Source organism: Astyanax mexicanus, chromosome 1 (genome assembly GCF_023375975.1).
Source record: "Astyanax mexicanus isolate ESR-SI-001 chromosome 1, AstMex3_surface, whole genome shotgun sequence".
NCBI lineage: Eukaryota > Metazoa > Chordata > Actinopteri > Characiformes > Acestrorhamphidae > Astyanax > Astyanax mexicanus.
In genome coordinates, this window is record NC_064408.1 from 76,765,770 (window position 1) to 76,788,920 (window position 23,151).

The 23,151-nt window shown below is 36.8% G+C and overlaps 1 protein-coding gene across 2 annotated transcripts in view; it reads right to left on the reverse strand.

Moving 5' to 3' along the window:
* Positions 1-20,812, reverse strand: part of gmds (GDP-mannose 4,6-dehydratase) — a 71,790-nt gene extending 50,978 nt beyond the window's left edge. The window contains exons 1-5 of one of the 2 annotated variants that reach the window (XM_007258178.4): positions 20,587-20,811; positions 10,242-10,286; positions 9,798-9,885; positions 9,001-9,021; positions 7,788-7,897 (exon numbers count right to left, since the gene is read on the reverse strand). In XM_007258178.4, the coding sequence (XP_007258240.2) occupies positions 7,788-7,897; positions 9,001-9,021; positions 9,798-9,885; positions 10,242-10,286; positions 20,587-20,682 (360 nt within the window). In that variant the 5' untranslated portion in view covers positions 20,683-20,811. Of the gene's footprint in view, positions 1-7,787; positions 7,898-9,000; positions 9,022-9,797; positions 9,886-10,241; positions 10,287-20,586 lie in introns of both variants that reach the window. The other variant, XM_007258179.4, reaches the window with a different exon arrangement.
* Between the last annotated feature and the right edge of the window lie 2,339 nt (positions 20,813-23,151).

Sequence of the window (23,151 nt, forward strand, 5' to 3'; positions counted from 1 at the left end):
CTCAAACCACAACTTTTTTATTAGCAGTGGACTTCAACCAAAATAAGGGAAAAACAGTAGAAATAGATGGATCACAGATCATTTCATTATTTTTCATTATTAACTTCTGACCCAATTGAAAGAACAGCCTGACTCATAAATAAAAAAAATAATAATTAAGAGTTTCTATTTTTGGTTAAAGCTAGAAGTGGTATTCCACCCTGGAGCATATGCAGGAACAAGCAGCTTCAAAAAAGCTACAAAACTGACACATAAGTCATGATGGTGGCACGTTTGACATGGAATACGTGTTACAAAGGTAACACAGAACCTCTGTCAGGCTCCAGTGAAACATGAACAAAGCTCCAACCTTTAGACTTTGTGATTTATGTCTATCATAACTAATTAAATCAGCACTGGTTGTTCTCTTAGTGTCATGCACAATAAATCATGTGTTTTAATCTGTTTGCAGAGACTAGATGTCATTCTTTTAAACAAAGCCTTGATTGTTTGTGGTGACATCAGCCAAGGCAGTAGGTGACTGTGGAAGCTTGACAGTTTAAATCAGCATTTATGTGTGTGTGTGTGTGTGTGTGTGTGTGTGTGTGTGTGTGTGTGTGTGAGAGACAGTGAGAGAGAGAGAGAGAGAGAGAGAGAGACTTACCCTGAGGCATATAATCAAACACGTAATTACAAAACAAAGCATACCTAATAACCTGTCTGTACAGACATACACTGTAATCCACAGACCTCATAAACACTCCCAGGGTGCATTGTGAACAGATTACCATCGGATCACATAAACCACTTTCAGGAGGTGGGCAAGGACACTTATCAACCACATTTCAAGTGCGAACAGAAAGGATTTTTATACACCTCTCAAGCATAACATTATGACCACCTCCTTGTTTGTACACCTTTTGTTGTTTTTTTGTTTTTTTAGCTCCACTGATTATGTAGGAGCACTTAAATTCTGCACTTTCTGCATATTTATCCTCCTTTTACCCTGTTCTACAATCTTCAGGACCCCACAGGACCACCTAAGAGCAGATATTATTTGGATGGTGCACTGGTATCAGCACAGCAGTGTTGTTCTGGTACAAATGATTTAAACACAGTAGTTCTGCTGGAGTGTTTAAACACTTCAGTGTCATAGTCCACCAACAGAATCCTGTTTACAGAATCCTGTGAGTACTGATGAAGGACTACAGGCTGACCAACACAAACTGTGCAGCTGCATACAAGCTTTTGCCTCTAACTTTACATCCACAGGATTAGACAGCTGTAGGTAGGAGTGTGTAATAGAGTGGAGGACAAGGAGTGATTACAGTGTTTAAAAACTCCAGCAGCACTGCTGTGTCTGATCGACTCATACCAGAACAACACACACTATCCATACCAGTGTCACTGCAGTGCTTAGAATGACCCACCCAAATAGAAGTTGCTCTGTGGTGGTCCTGTGAAGTCATGACCATTGAAGAACAGAATGAAAGGAGGATAAAAAAAGTATGCATACGCAGAGAAACAGATACAGGACTACAATCTGTAATTATAGAAATACAAAATACTCCTATATGTTCAATGGAGCTTACAAAAAAGGATAATGGCTCACTAGTAGGGGTGAAACGATTACTCGAGTAAATCGAGTAACTCGATTCACAAAATTGATCGATTAATTTTCTGTGCCTCGAGTAATCGTTTATTTAATTAATAAACTCAGCGCGCGGTATTTTCGCGACTTTTATTTTGACAACGCGCTCAGCGTTACGTCACCCTGCCCGGGAACAAGGAGACGGAGGTTTGAGCAGCGGCAAAAATGGAAGTGGCGAGAGAAAACAGCGATTTTAAAGGAATAAAAGCATTTTATGTTCGAACTGTGACCTGTACTCGGTGCAGTGCCAAAACAGCGCGTTTTAATGCTGCACCATCTGAGCCGAGGACACCCGAGACGCGAGGACGCCGAGAGAGCAGGTAAATATAACTTATAATAAATCAATGAGATTAACATTAATGTGAATTAATAACAAAACGACAGCGTTTTGGAGTGTGAATTAATAGAAGCACTGTCTATAATGTGTGGTTAGTTTATTAGAACAGAGTTCATACAGGCTTTATGTAAACAGTAAACACAGCGCTGTGCAGTTCAGAATATAAACAATAAAAATGTTAAAAGTTAGCTAAACTGAAGTTACTTTGGCTGGAAACTAAATGCTTGATTTCTTCATCTAAGAGTACATTTGGCCAGTGAGACAAAAAAGTATGAACACTGTTGTTCATATAAGGAAGTGTGTCTCTTATTTATTGGGTAAAATATTGATTACCACTAGTGTCTAATGTGCCCCAGTGCGATAGGTGTCAATCTTAATAAATGCACGGCCATGAACTTATTATTAGAGTTATTAGTCTTAGTGATGTAATTAGACCCAAATAGTCCAACATATAAATAAAGAAAAAAGCAACATTTGTAATACTTGTGTGTCACAATTATTGCACAGGTCCTGATATATTTTGGAGAAGCGGCTTGGTGGTAAAAGAATGCAGCACACTGATCCAACACTGGCAGAACTGACAACGTCTCAGAAGCTAAGATGCACAACACAAAGACGATGTTTATGCCTTTTTTATTGATTTATACCCTATATTTGTTATTTACAAGAAATCCAAATGTGAAAGTAATATAATTTTTTTTATTTATTGTGGTATTTATTTATTGATTGTGTTTTATTTATTTGTATTTGCAATTTGGAAATGTTGTGAATTTAAAAATATAACTTATCTAAAAAAGGAAACCAATTGGTCATTCATTATTGAGTAAAATTCCTTTTTAATTGCTCTTTAACAAAAAAAATGTTTTATCCGATTACTCGATTAATCGAATCAATTTTTCAGTAGAGTACCCGATTACAAAAAGAATCGATAGCTGCAGCCCTACTCACTAGGCTATGCTTGATCTGTGTATGTCCGCATATTATCATGTGTATCATCTTATTTTCATAAATTAAGTAGAATATCCAGCAATGTAAAACGCAAATGAAGGACAAACATGAAACCAGGCACAATTTCTTTGTAACATGTGAAAGGCAGGTTACTGAAAGTCAAATTGTAAATAATTTATGTGTTAATGTTTATGCACATTTAAATAAAAATAAAAAATGTTTATCAGGTCACACTGGGGACATATTTTTCAAAAAAAAAGTGCAAACAGAATCTTGTTAAAGTTTACCTTCTATAATCATGACATGAAACACTGTAAGGGTTGGTTTCCCAGACAGGGATTAAGCCTAGAACTATACATCATTGTGAATAGAGATTTTACACTAAAATAAAAATGCAGTCTAGGACTAGGCTTAATTACCTGGCCCTAACTGTCTAAAGGTTTAAAATAAATTCAGGGTTAGTTTTATCAGTCTCAGAAAACACACTTTAATAATCAATATGTATCGTATATGCTACCCAGACTTACAAATATTCACCTGAGCTAAATAAATAGCCACAAATCAACATATTGATGCATTTACAAACACAAAAAACATACACACATATCAGTACTACACAAATTAAATCAATCACAGGGATTTCTTTATCAAGATTCAACACTGCACTGGAGATAGAACCTTTCTGTTTACACTAAAGGTAAGAATGTTATCAGCATTAAAGAATACTTGAATATCACAGTGCCATTCCATTAAATAAAAGGTAATGAGTAAAGGTAACTAACATAAAACCGAAAACATCACATCTGATCTTTCTTCATCTACTGAAAACGTTGCCTCATGCTGTGTCAACGTGAAGCTTTTGCCTCGCACAGACACACAGCACACTGCTGACCCCTATGTGCAACAACAGAAAATATGTATGTGTGGGTGAAAGAAATACAGCACAAGAGCAGTACAGACAGAGTGAGAAAGAAAAAAAGATAGAGATAAAAAGTATAGAATCATTTTTTAACAATAACTAGGAAGCACACTGGCCAGTGTTTAATGTCACTCCCAAGATAACATCTCACAGCTGATACAGGTGTGGGCGATCCCAAGCCACCCCCTGAATGAACACATCATAATTAATTTACATACTGCTTTTCCCTTAACTTTTGGCATGTCATATATTCAGACACTGGAATTGGAATATAAAATATCAACATTTTATTATGTGTAAATGTGAAAAAAGAATAAAATAGTGGATTGCTAAGAACAGCACAGAAACGATATACTTACTTTAATTTACATTAAAGATTTCACTAGGCCTGTGGCCTAAACTATCGTGCACAATTTTATTGTTGTCATGTTAAAGCAATAAAAAATATTGAGATATTGATATTCCGTCTTAAAAGCAGTCCATTTTGGATTTAATTTGCTATTTAATGTGAGGCTTTAGAGGTATTTTTGTGTAAAATTGTTTATGTCTGCAGCTTATATTCAGACACTAAAATGTTCTACACTTTAGTATTGTTGCATATTTCTGTTATATAACATTTTTAAATTATTATTTTTTTTATTAGTCTTGGTAAATTTTTTGTTTAGAAAACATAATATATAATTATATATATATATTATATATATATAATATATATATTTATATATATATATATATATATATATATATATATATATATATATATATATATATATTAATATACAGTACTGTGCAGAAGTTTTAGGCACCTAAGCAAATTACACTAATCCATTTATCTTAGCAATGCGAGTGTTTTTGTCTGAAAAAAGCACCACATATGATTTTATCAGATGCAAATAAACATATATCCTGGATGCCCTCAGCCAGCATGTGCATGTTCAGTTCCATCAGCAGCTCACCTGATTTAACATCAGTAAGATTTGATTTACCAAAATAGGTGTTAATTATGTTGAGAACTAGAAATAACACGACCCAACTCGGATGAGGAGAGATTAGGAGATGTGTTAAAGAAAACAGTGATGTTAAAGCACTGCTTTTTGTAAAATTGTTTGTATTTATTTGTATGTATTTATTGTTTTTATTTATTGTGTAATGCTAGTGTTTTACTGAGCTAATAAACACTTATTGCCCAGATAAGAAGCTTTTTCTTTATTAAAATTTCCACAGGTGCCTAGAACATTTGCACAGTACTGTATATCTATCGCAAAAATACCCAGAAATAATGTGATATTATATTAGGTCCATATCGCCCTCCCCTACATTTTACACAAAAGAGATGTGTAAATAAGTGTCATATAGAGCTTCTCTGTTTCAGAAGCAGCATTTGTGTACTGCTTGATCACTCTAGCATCATCTCTAAAGCTGTGTTTAAGTACTTATAAAACTACGGCTTCTCTATGTAAACTTCTTTCCAGTAGAGAACTAGGCTTTCGGATTTGGGATCAGAATATAGTGGTATTGTAGATTGCGCTACTAATGAGGCATAACCCCATGAACGTACAAACAACAGAACTGTCAAATGTTTATATCATCACACAGCAGGTTGCAGATAACAGCATAAAATAACTCCTTCACTCTGCTATTCGTCAGCTCATTCAGATCCACTGTGCTGTAACTGGTTTTCAGGACGTTTATGTGTTTTATGCTGCTCATCTGCTGTCTCACACTGCTCTCCTTCTGTGCTTTTACAGATGTCATGACCACTGGGACATTAATTATTCATTTTGGAAAGGACCATTGACTTAGAATTGGTGATAACAGCATAACAAACGACTATGTTGTGACAATTTCTGTCACATATCTAACCTCACGTATACCTATGTATATTACTGTTTTCTCTGCAATTTTATTTAGGGTTCATTCCTGTTATATTAGCCTCCGTTCTACTGGTGATATTCTATGATATAACATATTATTTCACAAGAGACCTCAGTATAAAAAAAGCTTATCTGTCCTCATCCAAAGCAGACCTACCATTTTTGCTGTTACAGACAATTACAAAACAAATATTTACCTCTTTATACAAGGAAATAAATATTTATGATTAAATTATCATCAAATCTAGGAGTAGGTTTTAAAAATTGATATTGATTTATATAATCCAAAGTTCGATCTTTAAAATCAGCCTGTTTGTCCCCTGTGTAAACATAAACATCTTTACCCCCCTTGTGTTCTTAACATCATTATCAAAATTAGTTCTCTAAAAATATATTTCCACATCCAAACAAAACCTATAATATTCCTTAATTAAAAAGGTACTGAATTTGGGCTGATTCAGATTGTGCACCTTTAATTCATACCAGTCATGGCTATAGACTGTATATAAGTATGGACAGGACGACAACGGTTGAAAAGTGAAGCTACTACGTCTCTTACGCCCTCTGGTGGCTAGCTCCTGTTTTAACCCCGCTTATTTCTATTCATTTAAATGGGAAATGACAGAATTTTGAATCTAAAATTACACATCCAGAATTTTTGAAAGTTGGGTTCTGTACATTCTGCAATCCCCCCTCCTATGTTAAAAGCCCCTTTACAGTTAATGTGTTTTATATAAGTTTACATCGTGATATTTAAATGGGCGTGGCGATCTTGTGAGTGATGCACTGACTGTGCATGTCCCCGATAGGGGTGGAGGGGTCTCAGACACGTGGGCGGGGTTTGGGCAGTTACATGGCTCCACTTTGCCTCTACTGCGCAAGCGCACGCACGATGGCAGCTTCCATTTCGGCCATCTTTTGGCTTCAAAAGGCCGTAGTGAGAGTGAATAAGGACGTCCTGTCCATACATATATGCAGTCTACGGTCCTGGTGCATTAAATCATTAATATGCCTTCATGGTAATTTTTTGTATGGATGCCCCAGTATAGAAATTCTGGGCTGTTTTCATGTATATACACCATATGGACAAAAGTACTGGGCATTAATCATTTCTTTTGAAATCAAGGGTGATAAAAAGAGCTAATCCTGCTTTGTTGAAGTACCTTTCCTAACTGCTCAGGAAAAGCATTCAACTACAAATATTTTGGAGCTCTGCATTCAACTACACGTGTGTTAGTGGTAAGACTGTAAACATAGAGTTTAGACTTGATTCACCTTATTTTAAATTAGAGAAAAACATTTATTAATGTAAATATATATGAATTAAAATTAATAAACTGAAGATATTTTAGCTCACCAGTCCAGCACCACTTAATGCCCTGCTTATCTGGAGCCAATAAAACACTTTAAAATATTGTTTTTAAAAAAAGGTAGTCAAGCATTCTGACTGTGGCATAGCTCAAAACTAAGGAGGAGACTGAATTCACCTCAATGTGCTGTAGCATTGCATTTACAGCTGGCAACAATTAAAAGGATGATTTTCCTTCAGCCAACAAGAGCACAACCGAAGGACTGTCTAGGAAATACTATCACTGTTTTAGTCATAAGTCACTACATTCATTTTTCCCTTTCCTTTATCCTTATTTGTTCACTATAATTTCACCCATCTGACTCTCAGTGTCATTTATACTGCTTACTCATCCCACCCACACAGGTTCACTTTCTTTCTCTCTCACAGACACAAAAATCAATTCATCTAATGTCAACCCACTGACAAACCTCCTTCCGACCACCTCCCAAATGACTAGATGTTAAGAACAAATAAGAGAGCACTAAGAGGACAGAAAGAAGCACAATGACTGGACACAATTTGGCTGTGCCTCTTCCTTAATATTGGGCCAGGTCATTGCCCTCACACACCCATATACAAACCACAATCATTAAGAAAAAAAGTTACTGGTGCATCCTGGGTGATTATTCCCACAACTGACAAAGAAAGAAAGTATACTTCACACCCACACACGCAAACAACGCTGATATACGAGCAGAACACAGGAAATCTGACAGAATGGGTTTTACCTTGACGTGGCTCTGAGCCCCCAGGTTGTAGATTTCTGTGGGTTTGACTTCATTGATAATTTTTACAAGGCAAGTGCTGTCGGTTAGATCTCCGTAGTGCAACTTCATGTCTGTGATACACAAAGACAAACACACACACACACACAGAATTTACATAAAGTGAATAGTGTTTTCTATTATAAATCACAATATAAAGCTTGTGACATGACGAACGTCACAAATGTGAAGAAACTGATTCACCATGAAGACGCCAAGGAACGATACCAATAGAAAAAAACAGATTTAAGGTATATGAAAAGGGAAAACAATAAAATATTCATAATACACTTACCTGTAGTATCTTTCACAGAAATCTAAAGAAAGAGCAGGGTACTGCTTTGTACTAGTTTTGTTTTACTGATTTTAATTTCAAATTCATCTTAAGCTTCTTATCAATGAATTAAAATAAAACATCAATGACTACAGGTGCTGTTGATCAACAAAGACGTGTTTAGAAATTGACATGTGCTTTTTCAGTTTACAACAGTAGATGCTAGGCTGATAATAATGAGAACAAAGACTAGATTTAAACCATCACCGCTTTTATCTTAGCAAATACATGCCCAAAAAAAAGCCTCTCGGCCCCCTCAAAACTTGTTAGACAACATTATGTTTTTAGTAAAATCCTGAAGTATTACTTTCACATCAGTCCAAATGCTTATTTTTGTTCAGATAACAGTTTTGTATCTATTAGCTTGTAAAATTCATGTGAAAAACAGGTCCTTTACTGTAGAGGGAGCACAAGAGCAAACATTATAATTCTCACATAATATTGTTTTAAATAAGATATATTCAGGCAAATATACTAATTTTCAATTGTTTACATAGCTTTTTGATAGATTTTTGAATAACATAAATCAGATTGGCATGTATTCACCAAGATTAAATGAAAAGAAAATACAATACAAATATCAGGGCCTTCTCAGAGAACAGCTTTAAAGATTTAGCAGATGGTCATCTATTTCAGATTGTCAGAAAAATCCCACCATCCCATACTGACAGTTTAAAGGCTTTATGTCTGGTTTTCATGAAAATAGTTTGATGTCATTTTTTTTTTACAAAGCCGTAATATTAAAGACTGAAGAGTTAATTACAATCATGAAAACCAGATACAAGACTGAATATATAATTGAGGATAAAAGACTTTAGAGTATATTAATAAAACAAAACTTACACCCTGGTGTTGACCCAGATCCTGTTAATGTTCAACATCAATTAGTGTCCAGGTACATTACACACAATGGTCTTTGTGTTTATGCAAGAAATTGTTATTCATAAGTAACATTTTAATAACAGTTTTTAATAACACCTATCTAGAGGTTTGTAGACAAATCTCATCATTTGTTAAATATATACTATGTACACTAATTGGTGCAAGCTGAGTATTTGTGTTTTTACATTGAATCACTCATACTTCATACTTTTTAATTTTTTTTTAACTTTTAACATAGTGTGAATCTAGCAATTACTCTATTATATTGCATCAAAATTGACAAATAGAAATGCTCCAAACCAACTTAAGACAAATAAAATATTTTACTTAGACTTCCACTGAAAGTTTGATCTAAATTAGTGATTTTGAAGAAACTGGGTTTTTGACTGATAGTAGCAGTATACGTGCTATATTCCTGTACTCAATATTTTATTATTTAATTTTATTATTTCATTATTTTAGTGTAGTGTAGCCAGAAAAGTGCAATTCATATTACAATTCGCCTTTCATAATTAAACCTTGCACGATTACAGCATAATTCTAAAATGTTCAATTAACTAAATATTCTCAATAACATTACGTACAATTTTACATCACCACATGTAGAATGAATGTTTACATTTGACAGAAAACACCCAAGGCACTGGCTAATTCCAAACTATATGCTGTTAAAGATCCAAAGATAAAACTAAGTTGAGTTGAGGATCATTTTGAGATGTGCACAAATGCAGAATATGGGGTGTGTGAGTTTTACTTACTTCCTTCAGTGTGTGTCTGAGGGTTATGGTAAAGGTGCTCAATTCGACCAGTGTTAAATGAACTGGACCTGCGAAGGATACCGTGAACCTGGCCACACAAACAGAAAAAGAAACGGGCGAAGAAGAGAGAGGGGGGGGGGGGGGGGGGAGGAGAGGGAGACACTTGCTATAACATTTTCTACAGAAACCATAAAATGAGAAAATTGCAATACTTTGGTTTTCTTTACTAGAGTGTGGTGCCTGCTGTCTTCCCTTTCATTCTGACTACATAAACTTCCCTTTGCTGTAAATGTTTACAGAATGTGCAATGAGCGAGAACAGTGCTTTGGGAAAAGGAGTGTGTCAGTACTGTGTGTATGTGTGTGTGTGTGTGTATACACCCTGGATTTCTAAGAAGTATGAATGCCTAAATGTTCTTTAATGAGCAGGTGACTCTTCTCTTACCTCATAGCCTTTTTCCAGCAGAAACTCCGCCAAGTAGGAGCCATCCTGCAACCACACAGACAGATGTGTTACATGGATTTACATCACACACACAGTAAGCAACACAATGGGCTCTTCTTTCTACATTTCACTAGGACCCCTAGAGCATAGAGAAGAACTCCTACACTGGACCAGAGAAATTACATGTGTAATGACTGGGAACTCAAAGCCTTAAATCGGAACTACAAACATGGGCAAATCCTGCTCTGTACTGGCTAGTTATAGCTGTTGGCTCATTACTGATTATTTAGGTACAAACTTAAACTGGGTCTAAAATAAACATTTCTGTAAAATAAAACTTTAATCTAAAAAGTTCACGTCGCTATGCTGAGTTGTTTTTAGCATTTGAATTCTATTACACACATGCTATCCAGGACTTCATTGTAATATAATGGATGTCATGCACTTGATACTTCAGTTAGTAGCATTTCGTAATGAAAATGTGTTTGTCTTGTCAATCCAAGCTAATTATATTAATGTATATTTAAATATTACCACTGTAAAAAATAAGAAAATCACCATAAGATTGTATATAAATAACAACATCACACGCTCCTAGGTCAGAGTCTGTGCTTCAAGTGTGCATCTCTTAAAAAACGAGTTTTACATCAATAAGGCCAATAAATGCCTTCTCTTTCCCCCTCTCACACTCTTTCTTTCTCTTTCTTTCTTTCATTCATTCTTCTTTTTCCTTCTCAGACTTCCCAACCGCACATTCTAGTGTTCTAAAACTCTGGAACATTCCGCTCTGGCCATGGCATTTGCCCCCCCCACTTCCTGCTGGGGTGATACAGGCACAGCCCCAAAGACCTCTGGGAAAAAATGAGAGAGGAGCCGTGGCATTCGAGAGTATATGTGTGTATGTGTCACAGAGGTGTGTCCACAGACACGTTTCTGTTCCCTGCTCACATTTCAATGCATTCTTAGATTCACACTGCCTCACACGTATGTCTCACCAGTGCAGTATCACAAGACTGGAGAACAGCAATGAAGCCAAAGTTTGTGTTATGCCTTGGGCAGAGGGTATAGGGGGCCTTGTAAGAGTAAGAACCCTTAGCCCTCTTTGCTACCTGTTAGCCACTGCAATGGCTGCCCACCACTCCAGGCATGTGTGCTCACATGTCCATTTTAGCCATCTTTAGGATTCAAAGCATCACACCATTGGTGTTTTGTTCAAACTCAACAGAAGAGTGAGGCAGGCCAGGATTTGCGTAAGTTGCTCTGTAAGTTGCACGTAACTCTTGTGTTACTGTGGTTACAATATCATCAAATTCAGGGTTATTTTTAAACTTGAAATTTATCAAACACAAAGTTCAGTTTGTTTCCAGATTAAGTGAACACTTCTGTTCATCACAAAACATGTCTTTCTAACAGAACTGGATAAACAGAATGCAGCCTGTAGTACAGTTAAACAGAGTATCAGTGTACTGATGATAAAAACTCTTAGTGCCTTTGAGTGTACATTCAACCTGTGTACTGCTGAGCAATGGTGGTAAACAGTGCTCAGTTCTTAATCTTTATGTTTTAATGATTTATTCCTAGACATCTAGTATCATACAACATGACAACATATTTACATAAGTAGCACTTTTAAAAGCAGTCATGAATAGACAAATATTTTTTTACAGTGTAGAAACACCTGGATGAGAACATTAGAACATTTTGTAATGTAATAATAGAAATACACTACACAACCCACTTTTAATCTTCCTGGTAATCTTCTTACAGAGGCACAGTCAAAAAGTGACATCACTTGATCCAAAATAAATAGTCTATCAGTGAAGCATTATTAAGTGTCTGCAAGTGCATGGCTGGGTGTGTGGGTGTATATAGGACAACCACTGCCAAACTGCAGTGTGAACTCATAATCCTCTCTGATAAATGGAGCTTATCGGCACGCTGGGACTGTTGGAAAACGTGGTCTGTTTCCCCCAGATTACACTTTCAGACAGGAAACCCAGACAGACATGGCATTCCAATCACAGCGCGCCCATACACGCGTGCATACATAAACACACACACACACATCCCTTTAAACTGTACCACTCTTCTAGTTTCTCATCCACACCAAAGATACAGTTGAGTTACAGTGAACTCTGTAACTTATTTTATTTTCTTTCACTTTTAAACACTTGTTTAATCAGTGAACCTACGCTAATAATAAGGAATTTGATTGTAATAAAATGAAATGTTCTTAGATAATAAAAAAACTTAGATACATAGGATAAACATTCGTAATTATCATAATTATCAACTTAATGCCTTTGGGAGAGTTCTATATAATCCTGACATATTAGTTCATCACAAACACATTTTTGTAATCAAGCAAAGACAGCATTACTGGGCTTCTCTGATGGGCTGTAATGGGTTTCCACTGGGAAAACTAGAGTGGTAAAGAAAGAATGAAAACAAATCAAACAAAGCTGCTCAAATGACCTGCTTCTCTAATCAAAGTGTGGTGCTTTGGAGTACATGTTTATTTCCCTGCGTGAGAAAATGAGTCAATTATATGCAGGACCACATTTCTCTCTTTCTCTCCCTCGCATTTCAAGTGTTTTAGACACACACACACACACACACACACACACACATACACTTTTATCCCAAAAATGGTTTTAAGTGCTAATGTAAATACCAATGTGTGCATTATAAAACGCTCCGTTCAAGCTTAAAGGCCTTTGGTCATTCATCCTCCTTTTTGTAACGTCCTGGGCTTCAGTGAAAGTCAGTCTAATAATGCCCTCTGCTGTCTGAACTTTGAACTACACATAAAAACCATCATCAAGAGAATATCCTTTTATTAAACCAAAATGTACTTATTTTTAAACATACTCTGAATAATATGCTTTATGATATTTATTATAATGCTAACTAGGATATTAGAAATTAGGTTTAGGATATTAGAAATAGAAAAATAACAGTATAGTTTTAATTGTTATTAATACCAACAAGTAATATGCCAATAGCATAATGCAATCACCTAGCATTATGACTATTAGTCTCATTTTATTTTTTAGACCCCATCTACACCTTATTATTTCATGCATCTTAAGTATCAGGATTATATCTGGATAAGCATTAAACAAATACAACCAGTGTAAACACACACAAATGCATTTAAATGAGGGCTGTAAACGTTAACGCACGCTGTTAATTTGGAATCAGTAACGCGTTACTCCTTTTTAAAGTTAATTAAGGCACCAAGTTTGACTCCAACTTCCGCCGTAATCTGCCCCGCCCCCACCCAGGGCACTGATCTATTTTCTGGCTGAACGAATGCACGGCGCGCTCATACGGTGTCCAGCAGACTTCCAGCTTCGACCCGGTTAGAGTTTTCTTTCCCTCTTCTCTCTCTTACTCATTCACGCGCGCGTGAAAGAGAGTAAAACATACAAGTGTATACCATTATTTTAATTGACACCACTAATATACATACAATTGCATTTTACATTTCTTACATTCATTCTTTTATTTACATTTAAATATCCACTATAATAATTTACATAATTTACGAAAAACAAATGCGATTAATCGCAGTTAATCACAGAATTTTGTTGTGATTAATCAGATTATTTTTTTAATCGATTGACACCACTTATTTAAATTTTAAATCATTAAATCTGATCACTCAAAAAACTGCAGGAGGTTATCTGAGATGTACTATTTTTATTTAAATGAATTATTTCTAGTGTTCTCTCATTTTTTCTCATTAATTTGTGTGACCAATTGTTCCACCTACTTAACTGCTAGTCAGCTGTATATCTCCCATCACTCCTCCCAGTACAACCAATACACCAGTAATAATTGACACAAAGTGGATTTGTCACCAAACAGAAGATAAGTCCAAAATATAGACTCCAGTCAATACAATGTAAATCTTATTTAAATGTAATTAGTGATAGAATTAGCTGTGTTATTAATCAAGTAATTGCATAATAACTCAGCCTTATTGCAGCAACAATGATTGTAATAACTTTCCACGTTAAAAGTTAATGACTCATTATACTTTGAGCAACAGCTAACAGCAGGCACTGTGTCACAATTTCAATCCAATTATCTGAGAGTATGTAGGTGTATGATGCCTACTCCCTGTCCTGGAAGTGACCGAATACAACCTTTACACCAGCTCTGTTACATTGGACAGCCTTTTCACACACCTCTGCTCTTTATGTATGAAAGTAAGAGTGAGGTCTGTGTAACCATAATGTTGCATGACATATATTCCTCACTCCCACATCATTCTAATTGAACCTCACAATTATTTTTTTTCTGACATTTCACTATGTTTAAAAAACTCTTGAAGTTACGAGGTATAAACTGGGTTTAAGTTACTGATTTTGCCATTTCACCGTTTCCCGACTGTGACACCCTCCTTTCTAACGGGACTTTATAATGAGTCAGGTCTACTTTCTTGTATTAAGGTGGTAGAGACAGGATTCAGTATGATGCTCACACGACCAGTTAAAAATCTTTTGTGCTAAGACCCTAATCAATCTGAATAAAGGAACAATGCATAGGCATATAGAACAAGTCACTTCATAAGGTCCCACCAACAGTGCAACTCCCACTCACAAGAAGTACACAGTATATTTAAGTTCTCTCTGCATAGAGTTTTAAGACAAAAATAAATAGTCGATCTCTACGTTTAATCACTCTTGCCATCCGCTGTGAAATCTGCGGTAATAGATGATGTATTATAATGATGGCTTATTAATCAGCTGCATAAGTGCACAGTTAATAAAATGTAAATACAAGTTCAAAGTACCGAAAACCACACTGTGCTCTAACACTTGCAGTTTGCTTTTACTATAGAGGTGAGTAGCCTTAAGAAGCTTTAAAATCGACTAAAACTCTGTAACTAGAAAAGTTTTTTTTTATATATCAGTAAGAAGCTAAACTGAATAAGCTAGACAGAAATATAACAGAGAGGTTTTCAAACAGCATTACCAACCAAGTACTAGATAACACTAAATGCAGATACATGTCGACATAATATTACACTATGTTTTGTCTCATCTGAACACGAAAATGGACAATGAGAAATGCTAATCTGTTACTTTTTCCTTGAAGCAGCGGTTTACTTCCAAACATAATTTAGAAGATGTGGTGCTTTGTTTAAAACACCTTTACACAAAATAACAAGAAATCACCTGGTCATAGATACCGTAGATAGAATGTAAAATATTTAGTTAGAGCACAAAAAACAGAGCCTTTTATTTTCCTTATTAATCAAAATCATAATGAACAAACGAATCAACTGTTGAAATCCTCATTAGCTGCAACCCTACACCCCTGCTCACTACGGGTAGGGCAAAATATCAATATAGTGCTATATTGTATAATTTTTGTTTGTGATACCTTTAGTTAAGATTACTTATAGATGTGTGGTGTTAAATATTGATATATTAGGATTTTTATGTATTATTCTGTAACCTACACAGTTTGAAAAGATTGTAGTGTAGTGTGGTTACACATTTTAACAGCGGCAGAAATGTTCTAATTAATGGCAGTGTATTGCTATTTTACAACATTGGAATAATGCCGCACTTGTAAGAGTTGCAGTCATATGTCAGTATGTGTATGTGTGTTAGTAAGCATTGCCAATAGAGTGGCCTGTTCTGAAGCAAACATACATGAGCCTACTGTATCCATGCCCAATTCCAAAGAAACAGGATCTAGAACAGTGGTTGTCTAAATACGTTTGGACAAAAAGCAAATGTGCATTACGTGAATAGACACTCCCAAACAGAATTTTGCATTTGCCACTAGAAGACCAACAATGCTAATACCTTTATGAACCCAGAAACGTGAGACCTACTAAAAGAGCCTGCTAATTCTCCTTGCGCAACTAGAGTGCCAAAGCTCTGGATTGAGTAACCCCTTTTTATTGTTGCTTTCATAGAGTCAGTGTCACCACACCTCAGCAGACAATAAGGCCACTGGTCCAGAACAGCGGGTTTAGTAGGTAGAAATGTTCCAAAAATGAGTCAATGACACAAGAAGTAAAAATAGCTACTGGAAGCTACTGTTTAAAGTGTGTGTGAGGGGGGGTTGGAAAGAGGCTGAGAAGGATGTAAAAAAAATTTAAAAGTACTGAGGAACTTAGTGGAACAAAGATCAAAGATAAGCATTTATAAGCATTTAATTTCCTCCTTTAACCTATCAATGCAGTAAACACACACACACACTAAATGCAAACATGCCTGAACCACTGGGCAGACATTGTGGTGTCCAGGGTTAAGGCCCTTGCTCAAGGGACTAAAAGTGGCATCTCAGAGAACCCCGGTATCAACCCTGTTATCAATAACCCAGTGCTCTACTACAACTGCCGTTATTTACTATCAATATACAGTGCCCTCTAGGGGTGGGAATCGTTTACTATCTCACGATTCGATTCGATTCCGATTTTGGGGGCCACGATTCGATTCAAAATCGATTTTTGATTCAAAACGATTTGAATTATAAAAATTTCTGCTTCTGGCTTATGAATCTTATTGAAAAAAAAACCCTCCATAATATACACTGGTCCTGGAGCAGGTAATGTGTTACAAAAACAATAAAATGTGCAGGAATGTGGGTCCTCAGTGACAGAGGAATCACTGGGATATCACAATGACGTTAATGAACAATAAATAAATAATAAATAACACTGCTTTATTACCAGGCTACTAGCGGTGGTGTGTAGGTGACGCTGCTGGGCTGATGTGATGATAGCAGTGGAGCGCTAAAGTTCAGGAGCAGCTGCTGATTAACTAGTTAATTTAAGGTCGTTGTATTTCTTCAGAAAGGGGGCAGGAGGTGGAGAAATTAATTCATATGGTCCATTCCTTAATTCCTCTGTGATGAGGAGCTGAAATTAGCTCTGATTAGCTTATTGTATTTTTCCGTTCCGCCTTAAATGCTGCAGCCCGCTGCCACCTGTAGCGTTATTTAAGGTGGAACTGGAAAGTTAGCTAGTTAGCTAGCTAACAGTTACTGAAACTAACTACTAGCGATCTTTTTTATGCTTGTTATGAAGCATTCTGCCATAAAACATTGAAACTACACGTTAATCTAATGTAATATAGTGCTTGTTCTGCCATCTTACCGGTGATTCTCAAACACCTACGCTCTGTGTGTGTCTGGAAGATCTCCGTTTGAAAGGACAAGCGCTATCCCCAGGGTTGCCAGGTCCAACAAAAATACCCAGCCCAAAATCAGTCTAAAACCCGCCCCTCAGAATCGATTTTGGGACATTTTAAATCGATTCTGAATCGTAGTAAATGAGAATCAAGATTCTTATGTGAATCGATTTTTTGGCACACCTCTAGTGCCCTCCATAATTATTGGCACCCCTGGTTAAGATGTGTTCTTTAGCTTCTCATAAATTGAGTTTTGTTCAAAATAATATAGGACCACGATGGAAAAAAGAGTAAAATACAACCTTTAACTCAAGTGAATTTATTCAGTAGGAAAAAAATCCCACATTAAGAAATAATTATTTAACATCAAATCATGTGTGCCACAATTATTAGCACCCTTGATGTTAATACTTTGTACAACCCCCTTTTGCCAACAAAACAGCACCTTATCTTCTCCTGTAATGTTTCACAAGATGGGAGAATACAGAAAGAGGGATCTTTGACCATTCCTCTTTGCACATTCTCTCTAAATCATCCAACGACCTGGGTCCTCTCCTCTGCACTCTCCTCTTCAGCTCACCCCACAGGTTTTCAATGGGGTTGAGGTCTGGGGACTGAGATGGCCATGGGAGGAGCTTGATTCTGTGTGCGGTGAACCATTTCTGTGTAGATTTGGCCACATGTTTAGGGTCATTATCTTGCTGAAAGACCCAGTGACGACCCATCTTCAGCTTTCGGGCAGAAGCCACCAGATTTTGTTTTAAAATGTCCTGGTATTTTAGAGCATTCATGATGCCATGCACCCTAACAAGGTTCCCAGGGCCTTTAGAAGAGAAACCTGATGGTTGTTTTGGAGACTTTGTGACCCCAAGAAGCTACCATTTGTTGCAATTCTGTAACAGTGAGCTTTGGAGAACTTTTTATTTCTCTTATCATCCTCCTCACTGTGCGTGGTGGCAAAATAAACTTGCGTCCTCGTCCAGGCTTGTTTACCACTGTTCCAGTTGTTTTAAACTTCTTAATAATTCCTCTGACAGTAGATATGGACAGGTGTAGGCGAGTAGCGATTTTCTTGTAGCCATTGCCTGACTTGTGAAGGTCAACACACATCTGCCTCACTTGAATGGTATGTTCCTTTGTCTTTCCCATGTTGAAGATAAATGGCCTCTGTGTCACGTCATATTTATACCCCAGGGAAACAGGAAGTTGTGAATTACTAATTAAATGTTCCTACATACTCTGATCAACTTCGTAAACTACTGTAGAAGTGACAGAAATAATTTTATTAAATTTATTTCCTAAGAATTGTTAGGGGTGCCAATAATTGTGGAACAGGTGATTTTATGAAGAATAATTATTTCTTAGTCAGGGATTTTATTTCCCCCTTAAAATTTACTTGAGTTAAAGGTTGGACTTTACTTTTTTTCCCATCGTGGTCCTATATTATTTTGAACAAAACTCAATTTATGAGAAGCTAAAGAACACATCTTAACCAGGGGTGCCAATAATTATGGAGGGCACTGTGTATATATATATATATATATATATATATATATATATATATATATATATATATAAATGGCAGACTGCACTATGTTTGCTATGGTGACACCTTGCTTGAACTTTGCTTTGTTTGCTTGAGAAATGACCAGTCACTTTTAGTAGCTAATCTGTACAATAAAGCTAATAATGCTGATGAAGTGTGCTACACGCCCACGACTGGGAAGTTACACAGAAACCGGATATAAAAACGATGGCAGGTTATAAACTGAAAAATTACAACACCTGTTCTGACGAGTTCTGTCACCTTGTCAAGTCCTTCTTACCTAATGTGTATTTAAATGTAAAAATCTCTTCATACAGTTCAGGCTGATTAGAGCCAGTTTTTTTTGTATTTTCATTGTGTTTATTACTTTAATTATTGGCTATCTGCCATTTACACATTTGTAACACTTGACAGGGGGCTCCGGTTGTTTAATGCACATAGAAAAAGGTCCGCGCATGCGCACTGGTGGTAAAAAGCACATATCGATGAGTAGCACAACTCGATACAACACCGGCTCTCCATCCGGCTCAACTGCGAGCTGATGTTCAAATCAAGCTGGCGAGCTCTGGAGCTCATCTGAGCAGGTAGTTATCTGAATGATCCGTTCGTGTAGTTATAGTTACACAGTGCAGGGTTAGGGAAAAACGGCCCAGATCCAGAATATACTGTCCTCAGCAGAACAGCTGCAGCAGCTCGAGCATTATTTTAAAAGGCTCGTTTTAACGGTCGCTCTGTTCACTGATCCCAGTGTTTTAAACTACACAGATAAGTAGCTAGCTAGCGTTGGCTAATTACAGCTGGTTAGCTCTGAACTACTGCAGTAGCTTGGTAACGCTAGCAACGTGATGTTACAACGGGTAGAGCTAGTCACACTACCATTGATTAATGAGGAAGTGGTGCAAGTGCTAGAAAGCCAATTTAACACGTAAGTTAACCGCGGTAGGTTATACAGGTCTAATACAGACAGCTTTAGGGTAGCTAGCTACTGAATCTAACGTTAAACCTTTATAAAACATAAGAGTGAGGAAGAGTCAATAACCTAGCTAACCTAGGTAGTGTAACGAGTAGCTGGATACGAAAGCATTGCAGACACCTAGCTTAGTTTAGTTAACAGCACGTTCATACACAGGGTTTGTCAACTTTAAGGATAGTCTAATCAGTTGTAAATCATAGTAGGAGGTCTGGAGGGGTGTGAGACGTCGCCTCGTTTCCTTGTCGGGTGTTCCGTCGAGTTGTGCTTCCTAAAGGCACTGACTTACACCTTTTAATTATTTCTCCTGTCTTTTTATTTTTAATAAGTCTGTTACAACCTACACTCACTGTCATTGCACATAAGTGTAAATAGAAATTAATCAATATAAATACAACAATTATTATTTAAAGTATATACAAAAGCAGTTTGTAATGGCCTCTCATTGCCATGATACAGTGATTTATACAATCCAAATATACAGGCTACTGGTAAACTTGTAAACATGTCCTAATATAGCTAGCTTATTTTGTGTTTTTGCAGTTCAATATACAGTAGAGTAGCACGGTTTAACAAGGTGGCACGACTCGACAGAACACCCCACTGCTGTTCCTCTGAGGATGTTAGTTGTGTAGTAGCTACAGTGACTAAACCGAAACTGTTTATTACCTGGCCGGTGATGCCGGTGATGATGGCGACCCTTCTGGACTTCCCCGCTTCGCCGTTGCCGGCACAGGCTGCAGGTTTGGCGGCGCATTCAGCCATGGTCTGTCTGTGTGTGTCTGTACTGGCTGTGTTTCGGTGCTGCTCGTCTCAGCTCTCGGGCTTCCCTTCTGTAACCGTCAACAGACGCGCGTGCTAAACCCTCACAACATCAGGAACTCGCTGCCAGCGGCCAATCAGAGAGGAGGAGCTGGCCAGTGACGCGGCGCGGTGACGCAGCGACTATAAATATGGAGGAAAGAGTGAAATTCTGCTTCCTTCACTCTGTCTGAATCACATAGCGCCCACTACAGGAGCGCAGCCCAGCACTCTCGCCCTGGCAGGAAGAGCTCCTCTCTCCAGTTCAGGCAGTTTAACTCGCTTTTCTCGACGAGGCTGAAGTTGGTTTGATATTCGCAGCTCCAGATTCGTTTGGCTCGATATTCGCAGCCTCGTATTCCCCGGCTGAAGTTGGTTTGATATTCGCAGCTGCCGCTTCACTGAACCACCGTGAACTAAAGGGAGCGTTCACAAACACCCGCTGTTTATATTAAACACCTCACAGATCAACACTGAAGGAGATAGAATGAAGAAAAGCAGTACAGCTGTTTATTAACAATGTAAATATACAATATATTATTAAATATAATTTTGTATATTGTAAAATATTTATTTTAATTACTGAATTCATAATTATATATTACAATAAATAATTAAATATATATTTAATAAAATTATATTTTAAAAGCCATTGCGCTTAAAAAATATGAGGCAGATGTTCAAGTGTGATTTTGAAGAACTTTTTCATGTTGGGCCAGACCAAATACACATGATCTGAAGAGTACTAGTCTTCTTCTTTAAGGAAAACCTGGAATTAGCCTGGCCCAAGCTGATTTTATACTTTAAAATGAACTGGCAACATAGCATACCAATCCATAATGCACAATTTTTTTTATGTAAAGCTTTTGTTCTAGTGTGATTTTGAAGGACTTTTTCATCTTGGGCCAGACCAAATACACATGATCTGAAGAGTACTAGTCTTCTTCTTTAAGGAAAACCTGGAATTAGCCTGGCCCAAGCTGATTTTATACTTTAAAATTAACTGGCAACATGGCCTACCGATCCATAAGGCAGAAAAAAGTTTAATTTAAAGCTGATGTTCTAGTGTGATTTTGAAGGACTTTTTAATCTTGGGCCAGACCAAATACACATGATCTGAAGAGTACTAGTCTTCTTCTTTAAGGAAAACCTGGAATTAGCCTGGCCCGAGCTGATTTTATACTTTAAAATGAACTGGCAACATGGAATACCGATCCATAATGCACAAAGAAATTAAATGTAAAGCTGATGTTCTAGTGTGATTTTGAAGAACTTTTTCATGTTGGGCCAGAACAAATACACATGATCTGAAGAGTACTAGTCTTCTACTTTAAGGAAAACCTGGAATTAGCCTGGCCCAAGCTGATTTTATACTTTAAAATGAACTGGCAACATAGCATACCAATCCATAATGCACAATTTTTTTTATGTAAAGCTGATGTTCTAGTGTGATTTTGAAGGACTTTTTCATCTTGGGCCAGACCAAATACACATGATCTAAAGAGTACTAGTCTTCTACTTTAGGGAAAGCCTGGAATTAGCCTGGCCCAAGCTGATTTTATACTTTAAAATAAACTGGCAACATGGCCTACCGATCCATAATGCACAAAAAAATTGAATATAAAGCTGATGTTCTAGTGTGATTTTGAAGGACTTTTTAATCTTGGGCCAGACCAAATACACATGATCTGAAGAGTACTAGTCTTCTACTTTAAGGAAAACCTGGAAATAGCCTGGCCCGAGCTGATTTTATACTTTAAAATGAACTTGCAACATAGCATACCGATCCATAATGCACAATTTTTTTTATGTAAAGCTGATGTTCCAGTGTGATTTTGAAGGACTTTTTCATATTGGGCCAGACCAAATACACATGATCTGAAGAGCACTAGTCTTCTACTTTAAGGAAAACCTGGAAATAGCTTGGCCCAAGCTGATTTTATACCTTAAAATGAACTGGCAACATGGAATACCGATCCATAATGCACAAAGAAATTGAATATAAAGCTGATGTTCTAGTATGATTTTGAAGGACTTTTTAATCTTGGGCCAGAACAAATACACATGATCTGAAGAGAACTAGTCTTCTACTTTAAGGAAAACCTGGAATTATCCTGGCCCGAGCTGATTTTATACTTTAAAATGAACTGGCAACATGGAATACCGATCCATAAGGCAGAAAAAAGTTTAATTTAAAGCTGATGTTCTAGTGTGATTTTCAAGGACTTTTTAATCTTGGGCCAGACCAAATACACATGATCTGAAGAGAACTAGTCTTCTACTTTAAGGAAAACCTGGAAATAGCTTGGCCCAAGCTGATTTTATACTTTAAAATGAACTGGCAACATGGAATACCGATCCATAATGCACAAAGAAATTGAATATAAAGCTGATGTTCTAGTATGATTTTGAAGGACTTTTTAATCTTGGGCC